Source organism: Trematomus bernacchii, unplaced genomic scaffold, assembly GCF_902827165.1.
Source record: "Trematomus bernacchii unplaced genomic scaffold, fTreBer1.1, whole genome shotgun sequence".
Classification (NCBI taxonomy): domain Eukaryota; kingdom Metazoa; phylum Chordata; class Actinopteri; order Perciformes; family Nototheniidae; genus Trematomus; species Trematomus bernacchii.
The window spans coordinates 971,461-991,460 of record NW_022987597.1 but is presented as its reverse complement, the minus strand read 5'-3'; the positions used below and the strand labels follow the sequence as shown (position 1 = coordinate 991,460).

At 43.9% G+C, this 20,000-nt stretch overlaps 1 protein-coding gene across 1 annotated transcript in view; it reads left to right on the top strand.

The window, feature by feature from the left end:
* Positions 1-20,000, top strand: part of LOC117482497 (E3 ubiquitin-protein ligase RNF123) — a gene marked incomplete in the record, with an annotated part of 111,170 nt that overhangs the window by 13,768 nt on the left and 77,402 nt on the right. Inside the window, 13 exon segments of the mRNA XM_034130584.1 lie at positions 478-582; positions 1,743-1,868; positions 1,953-2,045; positions 3,774-3,847; positions 4,198-4,315; positions 4,495-4,594; positions 6,390-6,451; positions 6,562-6,633; positions 11,680-11,782; positions 12,053-12,154; positions 12,551-12,651; positions 14,396-14,585; positions 16,314-16,459. Of these exon segments, the coding sequence (XP_033986475.1) occupies positions 478-582; positions 1,743-1,868; positions 1,953-2,045; positions 3,774-3,847; positions 4,198-4,315; positions 4,495-4,594; positions 6,390-6,451; positions 6,562-6,633; positions 11,680-11,782; positions 12,053-12,154; positions 12,551-12,651; positions 14,396-14,585; positions 16,314-16,459 (1,392 nt within the window).

Sequence of the window (20,000 nt, the reverse complement as noted above, 5' to 3'; positions counted from 1 at the left end):
CTCTTCTAGGTAATCAGACATCCTGTCATGTTCACAGCTACAGTTGGGATACCTTTGTTAGCACGTTACTCTCATGTTGGAAGAGGACGCTCAGTGTTTTCCCAACTGAACCCTTTCTAACTGAGTAACACAACGTCTCTTTGAATACAACACGGCTTCAGATGTTGATTTAGATCAAACTGTCAACCTGGTGAATGGAGGATAAAACCGTTCAAACTTCCTGTTGCTGTCTCTTAATGCTCTCTCTGATTGGTGTGTGTGTGTGTGTGTGTGTGTGTGTGTGTGTGTGTGTGTGTGTGTGTGTGTGTGTGTGTGTGTGTGTGTGTGTGGTGTGTGTGTGTGTGTGTGTGTGTGTGTGTGTGTGTGTGTGTGTGTGTGTGTGTGTGTGTGTGTGTGTGTGTGTGTGTGTGTGTGTGTGTGTGTGTGTGTGTGTGTGTGTGTGTGTGTGTGTGTGTGTGTGTGTGTGTGTGCGTGCAGGAGGAGCGTCTGCTGGAGAGGGAATTCACAGGTTGGAGGCTTCACGGAGAACCCACCGTCCTCGTCACTCTCGCTCACATCTTCAACCACTTCGCTCCACTCATGGTGAGAGAAAGAGTGTGTGAAGAGGAACAAAGTTCACATGCTTCCAGAGTAAAATCAAACTCATGAATTAGTGAAAGAAACAACTCAAATATTCTCTGACATTAGTTAATTAAAAGTGGTAAATTAACCAAAAATAATTATACTGTTATAATAATAATGTACACAATATTTAGTATTTATAACTATCACATGGTTCCAGAGTATAAACAAATACTCAAGGTGGAAATAACAGAGTGTTATGGATGTCTGTAAAAACATCAGAGCTTTGGCTCCATCTGGTGGTTTAAACTAGAACGGCACTAAGTGTGCACCTGTTGTGTAAAGTGTACCTAATGCTTGTATTTCTTACAGTGTAAAGTGTACCTAATACCTGTATTTCTTACAGTGTAAAGTGTACATAATACCTTTATTTCTTACAGTGTAAAGTGTACCTAATACCTTTATTTCTTACAGTGTAAGGTGTACCTAATACCTGTATTTTTTACAGTGTAAAGTGTACCTGTTGCTAGTATTTCTTACAGTGTAAAGTGTACATAATACCTTTATTTCTTACAGTGTAAAGTGTACCTAATACCTGTATTTCTTACAGTGTACCTAATACCTGTATTTATTACAGTATAAGGTGTACCTAATACCTGTATTTTTTACAGTGTAAAGTGTACCTGTTGCTTGTATTTCTTACAGCGTAAAGTGTACCTAATACCTGTATTTCTTACAGTGTAAAGTGTACCTAATACCTGTATTTATTACAGTGTAAGGTGTACCTAATACCTTTATTTCTTACAGTGTAAAGTGTACCTAATACCTGTATTTCTTACAGTGTAAAGTGTACCTAATGCCTGTATTTCTTACAGTGTAAAGTGTACCTAATACCTTTATTTCTTACAGTGTAAAGTGTACCTAATACCTGTATTTCTTACAGTGTAAGGTGTACCTAATACCTGTATTTTTTACAGTGTAAAGTGTACCTAATACCTGTATTTTTTACAGTGTAAAGTGTACCTAATACCTGTATTTCTTACAGTGTAAAGTGTACCTAATACCTGTATTTTTTACAGTGTAAAGGGTACCTAATACCTGTATTTCTTACAGTGTAAAGTGTACCTAATACCTGTATTTTTTACAGTGTAAAGTGTACCTAATGCCTGTATTTCTTACAGTGTAAGGTGTACCTGGTGGAGGACGTGCTGATGAACTTCCTGCTGGGCATCCTGGAGGGGGGGGGCTCTGTAGACGAGCACCCTCTCATCCAGCAGCTCCTGGATCTGTTCTGGCTGCTGATGGAGGTACAGTTAAAGTTAAAGAGCTTTATTTTCCATCAGATTCCTCAGTTCTATTTCTACGTTGTTCATATTGTTTTTCCCCTGCAGGACTATGAGGTCAGCGAGTGTCTGAAGCAGCTGATGATGTCTCTGCTCAGAGCTTATCGTTTCTCCCCCATCATCCCAGACCTGGGCTTCCAGGTAACACTCACTCACTCACTCACTCACTCACTCACTCACTCACTCACTCACTCACTCACTCACTCACTCACTCACTCACTCACTCACTCACTCACTCACTCACTCACTCACTCACTCACTCAGGGTCCTTCTCAGGTCGATTAAATGGATTCCTTGCATCCCTCACTTGCGTCGTTTCCCTGCGTCTAGTCCCCCCCACCAGGGAAGCATGGAGAGACTCAAGGAAACCACGAGAAGCAGGGAAATGAGTTTTAAGAGCAATGGGACGTCCTTTCCTCCGGAGCGTCACGTGAAGCGACGTCCGTTTGTGATGACGCTGCACAGCTGATCGTCTGACAGCAGCTCTGTCCCCGTTGTTTTCACAAACACCCCCGCCTCTGTTAGTACACATTTACTGACACAAACATTTGTATCATCTGTTGTAGACTCAAATAAATCAAATCAAATAAGAACTCATTCTCAAAAAAGATAAACGCCATTCTTAAAATGTATAAACGAACAATAGTTGGATTAATATTGATTATAGAAATAAAATAACTGAGAGAAGAAAGAGAGATATATGTTATCTATCAAAACCCAGTGAGATGAACATTCATTGGATTGCACACTGTGTTTGTTTGTGTGGATATGTAGCACATTAACATGTTAAATAGCACTTAATGACTGACTGAATGGAAATGACAATAAATGAAAATGTAAAACGAAAAAATCGATCATGAAAATGTTTCCAATAAATGAATAAAATGATTTTTGAGCACTTAGTAGTTCAGATATATCACATATTTGTAACTGAATGATGCATTCATTGAAACAAAACACAGTATGAACTGAGGAGTGAGTCCCGTGAGTTTCATGTGTTTTCTTCACTCCGCTGGGAAACTGCTCTCATGTCAAGAAGCATCAGATCAGTGCATGCGCTGCATCGTCCAATCAGTGAGCGATACACAGTAAGGGGGCGGGGCGAGTGTCTGAGGATTTCATCGAAGGATGGTCTGGTGGTTCCTCCATTATCGCTCCTCGATCCTCGGTCCTCGCTCCTCGCTCCTCGATCCTCGCTCCTCGCTCCTCGCTCCTCGCTCCTCGCTCCTCGCTCCTCGATCCTCGATCCTCGCTCCTCGATCCTCGATCCTCGCTCCTCGCTCCTCGCTCCTTGATCCTCGATCCTCGCTCCTCGCTCCTCGCTCCTTGATCCTCGATCCTCGCTCCTCGCTCCTCGATCCTCGATCCTCGATCCTCGATCCTCGATCCTCGCTCCTCGCTCCTCGCTCCTCGCTCCTCGATCCTCGCTCCTCGCTCCTCGCTCCTCGCTCCTCGCTCCTCGCTCCTCGATCCTCGCTCCTCGCTCCTCGCTCCTCGATCCTCGCTCCTCGCTCCTCGCTCCTCGATCCTCGCTCTTCGGTCCTCCGGCAGAAATAAGAGCCATGGGATGCTACTCAAGATGGCGCAGACAAATCAACTTCCGGTGAGACCGAGACCGAGGAGCGAGGAAATGAAAATAGTCGACCTGAGAAGGACCCTCACTCACTCACTCACTCACTCACTCACTCACTCACTCACTCACTCACTCACTCACTCACACGTACACACACATTTAAACACACTTAAACACGCACTCACTCACACATCTTACGAACTAAGGAGAACATTTATTCAGTTTTTTTAAATACCTCACGTGTGTACAAAAACAGAGTACACAGTTTGATGAGTATATTTAACTGTGTGTTTCAGATCCACTACCTGCGCCTCACCACAGCCGTCCTGAACCACGAGAAGTCCAGGAAGTACCTGCTCAACAACGTGCTATATCCTCCAAATACTGTCATATTGTACTAGGATCTAAGGGTTATATTGTAGTACTTCAGAGTAGTATGCTAGTAGTATTATAGTATTACTTCAGAGTATTATTGTTGTAGTATTATTGTAGTACTTCAGAGTAGTATGCTAGTAGTATTATAGTATTACTTCAGAGTAGTATGCTAGTAGTATTATTGTATTACTTCAGAGTATTATTGTTGTAGTATTATAGTATTACTTCAGAGTATTATTGTTGTAGTACTTCAGAGTATTATTGTAGTATTACAGTAGTAGTATTATATTAGTATTCAGAGTATTCTTTTAGTAGTATTTCAGTTATTGTCCCTAACTGACTCACGTTTGACGTCCTCCGCTCCGTGGTCTTCTTCTACATTAAAACTCCTCTCAGAGTGAAGGAGGCGGGGCTAGAGGAGCTGATCCCTACAACATGGTGGCCTACACACTTTGATAAGGAGGTAACACACACACACACACACACACACACACACACACACACACACACACACACACACACACACACATCTTTATTTATTGACTATTGTGTTGTTGATCATTATCTCTCAGGGTGAGACGAGCTGAGCTACAACTGAATCTTTATTAATGAATAATGATGATATTAATGATTATCTCTCAGGGTAAGGATGAGCGCGAGCCGAGCGATGAAAGTGCCGACGAGCGTTTGAGACGACGAGCGTACGAGAGAGGCTGCCAGAGGCTGAAGAAGAGGATCGAAGGTCTGTTATTATTATTATTACTGTTATTATTATTATGAAATGTATTATTATATTTGTCACTTTATTTAAAGTGGACCTATTATGCTATATGCCTTTGTAGCTGCTGCTAGCCACGCCCCTTTGTAGCTGCTGCTAGCCACGCCCCTTTGTAGCTGCTGCTAGCCACGCCCCTTTGTAGCTGCTGCTAGCCACGCCCCTTTGTAGCTGCTGCTAGCCACGCCCCTTTGTAGCTGCTGCTAGCCACGCCCCTTTGTAGCTGCTGCTAGCCACGCCCCTTTGTAGCTGCTGCTAGCCACGCCCCTTTGTAGCGTCACACAGCTTTCCCCTGCTACCGGGAGAAGCTCAGCTAAACGCTGCGGTGATTAAATGACATGTTATGCTCCTTCAAGCTTTATTTCTGAAACAGTAAGGAGCTCAAACCTTTCTCTCTCGCAGGGTTTACCACAAGGACATTACGTGACACATATTCTCTCCAGTAGCCTACAGCGTTAGCTCCATGGTTAGCTCTGAGTGTTAGCATGCTTGCTAATGTAAACACAGAGCATATTACTCCCAAAACACGCCACGCATTGTTTCTGATACAGCACATAGCTTGACATGTTCTTTCTTAAGTGTTTACCGCTAGAAGAGTGCCATTATATGTATTATATATACAACTCTACTCTAAGTGCCTCCTGCAGACATCCTGCTGAATACACAGACACGCAGCTGCGACTGTATACGGAGACGATAGGTTGGGACGTGTCACGTGTGCCGGAGACAGAGGTCGCGTTAACCGAATAACTTCCGTCTATGACGGATTTCTTTTAACAATGACAAAAAAATCGGAAAGCAGTCTGTCCTTTTGACAGATTAGAACAAACTCAGAACAGCGCCAACGTTTTCCCGCAGCGAGGCTGCGGTGTTATGCATGCCCGCCAAAAAGGAAATGATACCGTTTCCAAACCTAACTTTGCCGTACAAATCATTGAAATGTCTGTGAGCTTTGGCTTTACGCTGTGCGCGCTCCCGCAAGGTGCATAACACGGCGCTAACAGTTCCCCCCCCCGTTGACAGTTCACGAGCATGTTCTCTTGACACACCGGGGACACACCGGGACACACGGGGACACACCGGGGACACACCGGGGACACACCGGGGACGCACCGGGGACGCACCGGGGACACACCGGGACACACCGGGACACACCGGGACACACCGGGGACACACCGGGGACACACGGGGGACACACAGGGACACACCGGGGACACACCGGGGACACACCGGGGACACACCGGGGACACACCGGGGACACACGGGGGACACACAGGGACACACCGGGGACACACCGGGGACACACCGGGGACACACCGGGGACACACCGGGGACACACCGGGACACACGGGGGACACACCGGGGACACACCGGGGACACACCGGGGACACACCGGGGACACACCGGGGACACACCGGGGACACACCGGGGACACACCGGGGACACATATCTCTGTAGAAAAGACATAAAAAAGTGCATTTTGAATGATAGGTCCCCTTTAATATGAAATGTTATATGAATATTATGCATTTGAATTATTCCTCAAATTAAGATGTTTGCACATAAATCACCTGGATTAAAAATAAATATATCTTTATATTTCAGGTGAACTTAATTTAAATAATAAATACAAATGTGTCACTTTGAGTCAAAATGGAACTTAAATTGAATTTTTTTATTTTAATGTTTGACACAAAAAGAAAATAATTGTTGTAAAAAAATAATTAAAACACATTTATTTTGTATTTCCTGGTGGTCTCAGTGGTGGAGGAGCTGCAGGTTCAGATCCTGAAGCTGCTGCTCAACAACAAAGACAAAACCACGGTACCTTCACTAAAGATATATATTTATTACATATATATATAATTCTTGTTAATTATTACATGTTATCTCGTTCTTTAAAAACACAGCTTACACATGTGTGTGTGTTTCAGGGAGAAGCCTCGCGTTACATCTTCCTCAACAAGTTCAGGAAGTTCCTGCAGGAGAACGCCAGCAACAGAGGGGTGAGTCCTGCTGTCTGACGCCTTATTAAACACACACACACACACACACACACACACACACACACACACACACACACACACACACACACACACACACACACACACACACCACACACACACACACACACACACACTCTCTCTCTGACAGTATGTGTGTGTCAGGGTTTCTGTTAGCCGATCGGCCGCCGGTCATTATCGGCTGATATTCACTCTTAATAGTTTGATCGGTGCTCTCTATAAAGGCCGATCAGGAGAGCTGGATCTGATCCATATGGACATGAACGAGAGTGAAGTATAACCGGACGAGAGAGAGAGATCAGATCAGCTGCTGAGTCTGACGGAGACACGCAGCTCTGCGTGATCACCTGAAGCCCCGCCCACTATATATATATATATATATATATATAGAGATATATATATATATATATATATATATATATATAGAGAGATATATATAGAGATATATATAGAGATATATAGAGAGATATATATAGAGAGATATATAGAGATATATAGAGAGATATTGAGAGATATTGATTCTCCCGTGTTATTATCCAAACTTAAAGGTGGGGTAGGTAAGTTTGAGAAACCAGCTGGAGATCTCTAGAATTTGAAAATACACAACCGGAGAAAATCTGCCACTTCCTCACAGAGCCCCTCCTCCAACACACACGAACGCGCACATGACCAATGAGGGCACGAGATAAGTTTGTGCACAGATGGAAGGCTGACAGGCAGGTAGGCCATCCAGTTATTTTAGCCGGGCCGGCTCAGATGATTGGTCGTGCTTTTTACAGTACTACAGCTTCCACAGATGATATTTCTTTATGGATTTCTTGTCAAAGCACTTCAGATATTCATTGCTATCGGGATGTTAAGAGCATTCCATGGAATATAACAAAAAGTGTATCTCCAGCCGGTTTCTCAAACTTACCTACCCCACCTTTAATTGTAAGCTTTTGAATAATGTTCTTCATCTACAAGTAGTTTGTTTGAATGTAATAATGATGTTGTTTGTGGAATCATTTATTGAAAAATGAATCTGAATTTTTCGATCTGTTACGATTATAAACTGAAGCAATATAAAAATGACTCTCATTAACTGAGTTTTAAACATCAGCATCTCCGCTCAGAGTAATTACCTGCTAACGGAAACTCTGCTACACAATTCTTATTAGGGTCTGAGACCTAGGTCGGCGAAGACCCTATTGAAATCGGTCGCGCAGCGACCGATAAACCTTTGACCCCCGCAACACATGTGAAAACTCACCAAATTTCGCACGCGCGTCAGAAGTGGTGCAACTTGCGATATGTAATTGGTTCCGGAACTTTGCGTAAAAAATTGCGTAGGCCACGCCCACTTCCGTTTTTAACGTAAACTCCCCCCACTTTAACTTTCACGTAAACGAACGAAACTCGCTACGCATATCTAGGGTGCGGAGACGAACAAAAAAGCCTCTTGGAGGGGTAAAAAATAACGTACAGGAAGTCGGCCATTTTGAATTTGGCGTCGAAAAAACGGGATTTATCGCGTTTCTCGTCCTCCGCGCAAAATCTATCTTCTCCCAGGGACTTTATCCGTACGACTCGAAATTCGTCGGGTAGCGTCTCCAGACATGGGCAATTCAAAGTTATCACGGACGTTTTTTTCTTTCGCACGGCGCAGCCGTGATTTGGCGCCAAAGTTCGCGTTCGCTCGATGCTAGGCCCATCAAACGCCATGGAACACGATGATGTCATAACTCAAACTGACATGCTCACAACGCCACCAAACTTCACATGATGGTTAACACTGTGGCCCTGAACAGCTCTACGTCAAATTTTATGTTACTTAATATGGCGTTACCATGGCAACGAATCCCTCGCCATAAAACACGGTGTCGCTGTAACTCCAATGGACACGGTCCCATCGTCCACCAATCTTCACTTTTATATCACCGGTCCATGCCTCAACAGCTCTACGTGAAATCTGAGATCTCACCGTATGCCGTTTCCATGGCAACGCATCCCTCGCCGTAAAACACAATGTTGTCTTAAGTCAATGGAAAATGGTCCAAACTGCACCAGACTTCAGATGACAGTTAATGGTCCGGCCCTCAACAGCTCTACGCCGATTATGGGATGTCATCATATGCCGTTGCCATGGCGACAGATCCCTCGCCATAAAACACAATGTTGTCTTAAGTCAATGGAAAATGATCCAAACTGCACCAGACTTCAGATGATGGCTAATGATCCAGCCCTCAACAGCTCTACGCCAATTATGGGATGTCATAATATGCCGTTTCCATGGCAACGCATCCCTCGCCGTAAAACACAATGTTGTCTTAAGTCAATGGAAAATGGTCCAAACTGCACCAGACTTCAGATGACAGTTAATGGTCCAGCCCTTAACACCTCAATATGACAAAAGTGAGTTTTCCTCAAAAGCTGTTGCCATGGCAAGGTATCCCTCGCCATTAAAATACAATGTTGTCTTAAGTCAATGGAAAATAATCCAAACTGTACCAGACTTCAGATGATGGCTAATGGTCTGGCCCTCAACAGCTCTACGCCAATTATGGGATGTCATCATATGCCGTATCCATGGCAACGCATCCCTCGCCAAAAAACACAATGTTGTCTTAAGTCAATGGAAAAGGTTCCAAACTGCACCAGACTTCAGATGACAGTTAATGGTCCGGCCCTCAACAACTCTACGCCAATTCTGGGATGTCATCATATGCCGTTTCCATGGCAACGCATCCCTCGCCATTAAACACGGTGTCGCTGTAAATCCAATGGGCACAGTCCCATCGTCCTCCAATCTTCACTTTTATATATATTTCTGCGTGAAATCTGAGATCTCACCATATGCCGTTTCCATGGCAACGCATCCCTCGCCAAAAAAAACGATGTTTCCGTTACTCCTATGAAAATCATCCAAACGGCACCAGACATCAGATGATGGCTAATGGTCCGGCCTTCAACAGCTCTACGCCAATTATGGGATGTCATCTTATGCCGTTTCCATGGCAACGCATCCCTCGCCAAAAAACACAATGTTGTCTTAAGCAGGGGCGTCGCCTGGACCTGAAAACATTCGGGGCTTAGCCCACAGTGGCGGCGGCACTACAGTGGCATTTTTTACTGCAACACTCCCCACACGCACACACACACAGTACACTCGCGACTGTTACAATGAAGGCTCGATAATCAGCTCACGGCATATAGGCAGGGGTAAAGTGGTATTTTTTATGAGTGGGGGGCTCACCTCCTCTAGGGGGGTCCGGGGGGATGCTCCCCCGGGAAGATTTTTTTTTAAATATTGAAGTTAAATGCATCAATCTGGTGCACTTTGAGAGCAAAATGAAGAGATCTATGGATACCTCTCTCAACACCCATATGAAGCAGAACTGTAAACAGATGTACTTTTTCTTTATGGATATTTTACTAATCACTCCCCTTTTAAACTCTATTCTTGTTTTACTGCCATATAGTATTTCATAACTGTTTTTCCTTTATTCTCTTATTTTTTTTATAACTATAATGATCATATGAAGGTGTGCCGTGGAAATAATCTTTTGAATAATTTGTGACCAAACCGTTTGAGACCCACTGAGATAACTTAGACTAAAGTTATGTATCTAAACACTCAGAGAGTCCTTTAGCTCACCTGAGTCTCTCAGTCTGAGAGGAGAGGACTCTCCTCCAGCTTCTTGTGGAAACAGCTCCTTATGTCCATTAGTGCAGCTAGCAAACCAGATGCTAACAACACGGTCCATGCTGGCACCGGTCCCTCCCTCCCCCTCTCTCCCTCTCTCCCTCTCTATCACACTAAATGCGCTATTGCCACACACACACAGAGCCGAGCTTGAATGACACAAGCACACGTTTATTTCCATGCAACTCTCTGATTGGTCTGGTGTCATGCCTCTGTTGCATTCACTGAACACGGGAAATTACAGTGCTGCCGTCCTCTCTTGTGTCATGATGAGGTTCACGTAAAGCACGGTTAATGTATTATATTATTGAGGGAGAATTGTCCGGGGCTAGAGAAAAAACATTCGGGGCTAAAGCCCCGGATGCCCAGGCCAGGCAACGCCACTGGTCTTAAGTCAATGGAAAATGATCCAAACTGCACCAGACTTCAGATGATGGCTACTAGTCCGGCCCTCAACACCTCAATATGACAATAGTGAGTTTTCCTCTAAAGCTGTTGCCATGGCAACGCATCCCTCGCCGTTAAGCATGATATTGCTATAACTCCTGTGTAAATGGTAAAAAAGTGTTCAAACTTTACATGTGTGCTAACGGTACAGCCCTAGAGACATATATGTGTCAGTTTTGAGATTTCGTCAAATGCCGTTGCCATGGTAACAAAATGGTCGCCGTGAAACACGGTTTTCTCATAACTCCAGTTAACATGGTCCAAACAGCCCAGAACTTCACAGGTTTGATAACGATGCAGCCCTCAACACATCTAGGCATATTATGGGGTGTCATCAAATGCCGTTGCCATGGCGACAGATCACTCGCCATCAAACACAATGTTTATGATACTGCTGTAAATCCCATGTACGTTGTCCGATCGGCCTGAAACTTTCCACGTTTGCCAACGTTCGAGTCCTCGAGACACCTAGACACACACCTCGACGTGCGGACAACAGCCTGCGGAGCGTCGAAGACCCGCTCAACGCTGCTTGCAGCTTTAATTATTATTATTATTGAAACATGACCGGTAAGTTTCAAATATGTCCGGTAAAATAAATTGTGTGTGTGTGTGTGTGTGTGTGTGTGTGTGTGTGTGTGTGTGTGTGTGTGTGTGTGTGTGTGTGTGTGTGTGTGTGTGTGTGTGTGTGTGTGTGTGTGTGTGTGTGTGTGTGTGTGTGTGTGTGTGTGTGTGTGTGTGTGTGTGTGTGTGTGTGTGTGTGTGTGTGTGTGTGTGGTGTGTGTGTGTGTGTGTGTGTGTGTGTGTGTGTGTGTGTGTGTGTGTGTGTGTGTGTGTGTGTGTGTGTGTGTGTGTGTGTGTGTGTGTGTGTGTGTGTGTGTGTGTGTGTGTGGCAGCACCCCACGGCTCTGTGTCCTCCGGAGTACATGGTGTGTTTTCTGCACCGCCTCATCACGGCCGTCAGGATGAGTTGGGACGAGGGCCGGCGCCAGAGCGAGGGTACACACACTTTATTATTATTATTATTGTTATTATTAATATAAAAATGGTACAATTGGAAGAATGTGAAACACACAGACACGTATTCATCATTATTCATATTGAACCCTCACAAGTCACAAACTGCAGACGGCTCTTTGAGTCGAAACAAGACATTATTTTTAAACATTTGAAATGAAAATGATTTCCTCAGTTTCTCAGAGACTGTGTTCCTGCACTTTCTCTATTGATGATGTAATGAATGCATCTCATGCCCCCCCCCCCCCTCAGAGGCCTACGTCCCCCCCCAGCTCTTCTACAACGGGAAGGTGGATTACTTCGACCTTCAGAGGCTGGGAGGGCTGCTGTCACACCTCAAGAAGACCCTCAAAGGTGTGTGTGTGTGTGTGTGTGTGTGTGTGTGTGTGTGTGTGTGTGTGTGTGTGTGTGTGTGTGTGTGTGTGTGTGTGTGTGTGTGTGTGTGTGTGTGTGTGTGTGTGTGTGTGTGTGTGTGTGTGTGTGTGTGTGTTGTGTGTGTGTGTGTGTGTGTGTGTGTGTGTGTGTGTGTGTGTGTGTGTGTGTGTGTGTGTGTGTGTGTGTGTGTGTTTGAATCAGATTTATTTTGTTGATCTCAATGAACATATCTGCAGTACAGACGTATATCAAAGTATCTCTAGAATACACAACATGAGATATAAATGTTTCTGTGGTGCTTCTGATTTGACCTTTTTCTCCTGAAATGTTTCAAAGTGATAAATGTATTAATATTAACATTGTATTGTGTTGCAGATGATCTTGCGAGTAAAGCGAACATCATCATCGACCCGGCAGAGATCCAGGCGTCGTCCATGGACGACCTGGACGAGGACGAGGAGAGCGGAGCGGCACAGGTCTCTATATATTATTATTATTATTATTGTTGTAATTATTATTACTGGTTTATTATTTATTGATGCATTATTGTAAAATTAACTTTAATGTTGCAAAAGGACGAGGCTTATTTTTCAAAATAAAAGTCCGAACAGAGAGTTCAAGATTAAGCTTGTTTTGAAAATAGATTTTCATCCTATTTTTGTGAAAGAGCAGGGTCTCGGTCAGTAGGGGCTTGGTCTGTGAGCCGTAGGGTCGCCGGTTCAAGTCCCGAACAGACCTAAATATGGAGAGTGGACTGCTACTTGGAGAGGTCCCAGTTCACCTCCTGCCCTGCCCTGGTGCCCTTGAGCAAGTTTTTATTACCATTATTATTATAATTACTTATTTTCCACTGTAAAAAACTAAACACTCAAATAGAAAAGGGATTAAGTAAATATTTTATATATATGCTTTTTCTAGCTGTTCAAAATAAATGTTAAAAGTTATTCCTGAGTTAATTATTATTATTATACACTATATATATTAAAAGGAGTAAAAAAACTAAACGAATTAAAATTAATACATAAAAGGTTTAATTTTTGAGTTATTTATAATGTTAAGTTACAAAAAAGATGATAAAAACGCTCCTAAATATCATGTATTTGTATTGGATCTGTTATCCCTGACGCTAACGAGTGTGCTATCCCTGACACTAACGAGCGTGCTATCCCTGACACTAACGAGCGTGCTATCCCTGATACTAACGAGCGTGCTATCCCTGATACTAACGAGCGTGTTATCCCTGACGCTAACGAGCGTGCTATCCCTGACACTAACGAGCGTGCTATCCCTGACACTAACGAGCGTGCTATCCCTGATACTAACGAGTGTGTTATCCCTGACACTAACGAGCGTGCTATCCCTGACATTAACGAGTGTGTTATCCCCGATACTAACGAGTGTGCTATCCCTGACACTAACGAGCGTGCTATCCCTGACACTAACGAGTGTGTTATCCCCGATACTAACGAGTGTGCTATCCCTGACACTAACGAGCGTGCTATCCCTGACACTAACGAGTGTGTTATCCCCGATACTAACGAGTGTGCTATCCCTGACACTAACGAGTGTGCTATCCCTGACACTAACGAGTGTGCTATCCCTGACACTAACGAGTGTGTTATCCCTGACACTAACGAGCGTGCTATCCCTGACATTAACGAGTGTGTTATCCCCGATACTAACGAGTGTGCTATCCCTGACACTAACGAGTTTGCTATCCCTGACACTAACGAGCGTGCTATCCCTGACACTAACGAGCGTGCTATCCCTGACACTAACGAGCGTGCTATCCCTGACACTAACGAGCGTGCTATCCCTGACACTAACGAGCGTGCTATCCCTGACACTAACGAGCGTGCTATCCCTGATACTAACGAGTGTGTTATCCCTGACACTAACGAGCGTGCTATCCCTGACATTAACGAGTGTGTTATCCCTGACACTAACGAGTGTGTTATCCCTGACACTAACGAGCGTGCTATCCCTGACACTAACGAGCGTGCTATCCCTGACACTAACGAGCGTGCTATCCCTGACACTAACGAGCGTGCTATCCCTGACACTAACGAGCGTGCTATCCCTGACACTAACGAGCGTGCTATCCCTGACACTAACGAGCGTGCTATCCCTGACACTAACGAGTGTGTTATCCCCGATACTAACGAGTGTGTTATCCCTGACACTAACGAGTGTGTTATCCCTGATGTGTCCTCCTGTCAGCGTCCGTTTGGCGCGGCGGTGGGGGGGGCGCTGGCCCGGCCCAGCTGGCTGAGCTCTCCAACGCTCGGACGGGCCAATCGCTTCCTGAGCACCGCGGCCGTCAGCCTGATGACCCCCAGACGACCTCTGAGCCAGCCCGAGAAGGTCAAGGTCAGGACGCTGGCCGTGGAGCAGCGCACAGAGGACGACAGTGAGTAAAACACACCTAAATATATACAGTATATATACAGTATATATACTGTATATACTGTATATATACTGTATATATACAGTATATATACAGTATATATACAGTATATATACAGTATATATACTGTATATATACTGTATATATACTGTATATACTATAACATGGAGCAGCGCACCGAGGACGACACATAAATAAATCAAATCAAATGTATTTATATGTCCCAATATCACACAACACGTTGGTCTCAGTGATCTTTACAGATTAACAAACATAGATGACAGTGTTAAGACAAATAAGATTACAAGAAAACCTTAAGCAGACGGATAGTGAAATTCAAATTAAACATCTAAAAATAAAACGCGCTAAAATACAACAAAATGACAGTAAAACAACAATATATATATATATATATATATATCGACGCTCGTGAACTGTCAACAGGAGGGCGGGGGGGCCTCGTTGCGGGGGAGCAGTGTGTGGACCTGTCAGCGCAACTTACTTGATGCCGAATTTAACAAACACATTTAAATAATTGGTTTAAACGGCTTAATAATAAGGACGATGGTCCGGTCTGTGATTCTCCAGAACACACATGTGATGATATTAGGGTCATGCAGACTGAGATGAGATCGCTGTCCCTTTGAGAGAGAGAGAGGGGTGTGGCGTGTGCATGTGTGTGTGTGGACGGTAGAGAGAGAGTGAGCGAGCGTGTGTATGTTTCTGGAAGTGAAACGAGGCAGCAGAAAAACAGAGGTCTGTGATGTATTTTGTGAAACAGAAGAACAGCTAAATAAATGCAACGGCCTCTCAAGAAGAGCTCGCCTCTCTTCAGTCATTTCAGCTAAAGTGGGTTATTGAACCTGAAGCTTGTTGCTTCTGCCCTCCTCGACTACGGTCTGGGAGCCGACAGGAAAGTTCAACACACAGATGGCCAGTCCGCCCCTTTGTAGCATATTATTTCAATGAGAGATGAGCAGATCGCCACTGGGCTTTCAACTAAAGACACAGCCACGCAAAAACTGTGGTATTCGTACAGCTCCTTATGGGTACTGCAGTTTGTGAAGTGCTTTCCTCTGTGGTGAAACGATCAGCCCTGCACCACGGAGGAGAGCGGCAGAAAGTCGCCTGGAGTTAAAGAGAAAAAAAAAGAGAAATCAAATTTAAATATTTTGCACACTTATTCCACTTGTTCCTAGTGTGCCACTGGTTACGGTGCCGACCCCTGGCTTAGAGGCTAGTTTTACATCTGCTGTTCATTAGCCTGAAGGTTTCCTAGAATAACAAAAAATAAACAATATGAGTAAAAAATGTGATGGTAATTTGTGGTAAGAACGCAAAATGTTTACACTTTGACTTTATATGCGAATAAATTGGAAATAAAATAATGAAATTATTATTAAAAAAATCACAGCTTTGTATGTTTATTTTATTTTCAGTTTACATTTTTCAATATTTATTTATAGTTTTTTGATTCAAATTTGTATTTTATTAATTTGAAATGCATTACATTTGTAATGACCTGTGCAGTGCCTGCTTTTCTGCTGCTGCGATAATTTAATTATTTCCCAATTTGGATCACAAACTAACAGACAAGTTAAATAATTAGAATAAAATAAAATAAAAATGTCTTGTTTTTTTGTGCAAGTTGAAATCAAGAAGAGGGCTGCTCGTTCCGCTTTTTGCTGATATTATTTTATATTTACCCGTCACTCTCTCTCTCTCCCGTAGTCGAGGGTAGCCATGGTAACGACGGGCTGTTGCTGGGGCGACCGATGGAGGAGCCCGAGCAGCCAATCGCTGACAAGTCTCTGCTGGAGATCGTGGACGGGATCGTGATGATGTACAACCTGAGCGTCCACCAGCAGCTGGGCAAGGTCAGGGAGTGGGACCCTTCCTCAAGTCAAAATCCTGAAGAAGTCAAAATCCTGAGAAAATTCTGAAAACAGCAACAATCTGCCAAAAATGGTCTAAGCTCTGAAAATAGTAGAAATTCACAAATAAGGAAACAATTCTGAAAAAAAGTAAAAATTCGGAGAAAAAAATGAATTCCGTAGAAATTCTGAAAACAAAAAAGTCAAAATTCAGAGAAAAGTAAAAATTCAGAGAAAAGTCAAAATCCTGAAAAATGCAATATTCTGCCAAAAATTGTCAAAGTTCCTAAAGTAGTAAAAATTCTACTATAAATAAATCCTGACAAAAAAGTCTAAATCCTGAAAAAGTCAAAAATTCTGAGAACATTTAAAAAATTCTTAGAAAAAGTCAACATTTTGTAGAAAAAATTAAACTCTGTCAAAAATGGTCAAAGTTCCGAAAATAGTATAAATAAAAAAGTCAGTCTTCTGAGAAAAGTCAGAATTAAAGGGGCAGCCATTTTGCCAGTGCCTTGTTCCCAGGCCAAGTCCCTACAGACTGAGACACCGGGGGTGTTTCTCAATGTCGAGTAAAGCTGCTCCAGAGCCACTATTTCAAGCATACGTCATCGAGTCCCGCCGAAGGACTGTTCCAATCTCCAGTATACTTGGAATTCTACCGAGCCCGGGCACATGTGTAGACTCCGCGGTCTTTAAATCCCCACAATGCTTTGCGCACGGACCAATTTCCCCAAATCTTTGGCGGAAAATTTAAGGCGGGGCCTCTCATATGACGCACACCTGCACACTTGCTCGCCTGTTCCACTCTTCGTTTTCCGAGGCTAGGAAGTATTCTTGTCTCGCTTCTGAAGGACAAAACACCCTGGGGTGTTTCTCAATGTCGAGGACGATTCCTTGGTAGCACATGTCTTCCGAGTCACTTGCTTCAGAAGCGAGGCAAGAATCCTTCCTGGCATTCGGAAAACGAAGAATGGTGGAACAGGCTAGCAAGTGTGCAGGTGTGTGTCATATGAGAGGCCCCGCCTTAAATGGAGCGGGATTTCCGCCAAAGATTTGGAAATTGGTCCGTGCGCAAAGCATTGTGGGGATTTTAAGACCGAGGAGTCTACACATGTGCAGCCTCGAAAGTACGCCGGCCTCGGTAGAATTCCAAGTATGCTGGACATTGGAACAGTCCTTCGGTGGCACTCGATGACGTAGTATGCTTGAAATAGTGGCTTTGGAGCAGCCTTCCTCGACATTGAGAAACACCCAGAGCCATACAAAATTACAAAAAAAAGAGAAAATTCTGTAAAATGTCAACAATTGACAAAAAATGTTGAGAAAAGTACAAATTCTGAGTAAACATTAAAATTCTGAATGAAAGGTAAAAATTCTGAAACATTTTTCAAAATTCTGAAAAAATGTTCAAAATTCTGAAAAAATGTTCAAAATTCTGAAAAAATGTTCAAAATTCTGAAACATTTCAAAAGTTGTCAAAAAAGTAAAAATCCTGTAGAAAAAAAGAAGTTCTGAAAAAAAGTCAACATTCTGAATAATGCAAAGTCAAGTCTCAGTTCCTCCCAGGCTGAATGAAGTCATCTGACCATCGTCAACACACAAGCTTAACAAACTGAGATGATTCCCAGATGTTTGTTGACATGAAGCTAATATCAGTCAGTCTGACTCTCCTCTCTGCAGCGTCACATTCAAACAACAACAACAACAATATGTTTTATTTATGTTTTTCTTCCTCCTCCTCTCTCCTGACCTCTGACCCCTCTGTTATTGTCCCGGCTCTCTCATTTAGAAATAAACCCATCAGAGCAGAACACTCTATTTCTATCCGTCTCCATCTCTGCTGTGAATTACTCGTTGTTTTCTTGTTATGATTGAGGTTATTCAAACCCCGGCTTCTGATTGGTCCTCATCCCAGCAGACTGAGGGACTTCAAATAGAGCAATTTAGGTTTTAATAAAAGTCGTCCAGTGGCTTCTTATTCAAAGTTTTAGGATTTACAAAAACATCTTTCTGACACCAGCTGATTATTTGTAAAGTTGGGGGTTCATTTTCTCCCTAAAGTCTCTGTGAAAAGGTTATTTATTATCCGTAACATGTCTTTAGGTGTGTGTGGTACAGTGTGTAGGTGTGTGTGTGGTACAGTGTGTAGGTGTGTGTTGTACAGTGCGTAGGTGTGTGTGGTACAGTGTGTAGGTGTGTGTGGTACAGTGTGTAGGTGTGTGTGGTACAGTGTAGGTGTGTGTGTGGGGTACAGTGTGTAGGTGTGTGTGTGGTACAGTGTGTAGGTGTGTGTGTGGTACAGTGTGTAGGTGTGTGTGTGGTACAGTGTGTAGGAGTGTGTGTGGTACAGTGTGTAGGTGTGTGTGTGGTACAGTGTGTAGGTGTGTGTGTGGTACAGTGTGTAGGTGTGTGTGTGGTACAGTGTGTGTGTGTGTGGTACAGTGTGTAGGTGTGTGGTACAGTGTGTAGGTGTGTGGTACAGTGTGTAGGTGTGTGGTACAGTGTGTAGGTGTGTGTGTGTGTACAGTGTGTAGGTGTGTGTGGTACAGTCTGTAGGTGTGTGTGTGTGTGTGTGTAGTACAGTGTGTAGGTGTGTGTGTGGTACAGTGTATAGGTGTGTGTGTGTGTGTGGTACAGTGTGTAGGTGTGTGTGTGGTACAGTCTGTAGGTGTGTGTGTGTGTGTGTGGTACAGTGTGTAGGTGTGTGTGGTACAGTCTGTAGGTGTGTGTGTGGTACAGTGTGTAGGTGTGTGTGTGGTACAGTGTGTAGGTGTGTGTGGTACAGTCTGTAGGTGTGTGTGTGTGTGTGTGTGGTACAGTGTGTAGGTGTGTGTGTGGTACAGTGTAGGTGTGTGTGTGTGTGTGTGTGGTACAGTGTGTAGGTGTGTGTGTGGTACAGTGTGTAGGTGTGTGTGGTACAGTCTGTAGGTGTGTGTGTGTGTGTGGTACAGTGTAGGTGTGTGTGTGGTACAGTGTAGGTGTGTGTGTGGTACAGTGTGTAGGTGTGTGTGGTACAGTGTGTAGGTGCGAGTGTGGTACAGTGTGTAGGTGCGAGTGTGGTACAGTGTGTAGGTGCGAGTGTGGTACAGTGTGTAGGTGCGGTACAGTGTGTAGGTGTGTGTGTGGTACAGTGTGTAGGTGTGTGTGTGGTACAGTGTGTAGGTGTGTGTGGTACAGTGTGTAGGTGTGTGTGGTACAGTGTGTAGGTGTGTGTGGTACAGTGTGTGTGTGTGGTACAGTGTGTAGGTGTGTGTGGTGGTACAGTGTGTAGGTGTGTGTGTGGTACAGTGTGTAGGTGTGTGTGTGTGGTACAGTGTGTGTGTGTGGTACAGTGTGTAGGTGTGTGTGTGGTACAGTGTGTGGTACAGTGTGTAGGTGTGTGTGTGTGTACAGTGTGTAGGTGTGTGTGTACAGTGCGTAGGTGTGTGTGGTACAGTGTGTAGGTGTGTGTGGTACAGTGTGTAGGTGTGTGTGGTACAGTGTAGGTGTGTGTGTGGGGTACAGTGTGTAGGTGTGTGTGTGTACAGTGTGTAGGTGTGTGTGT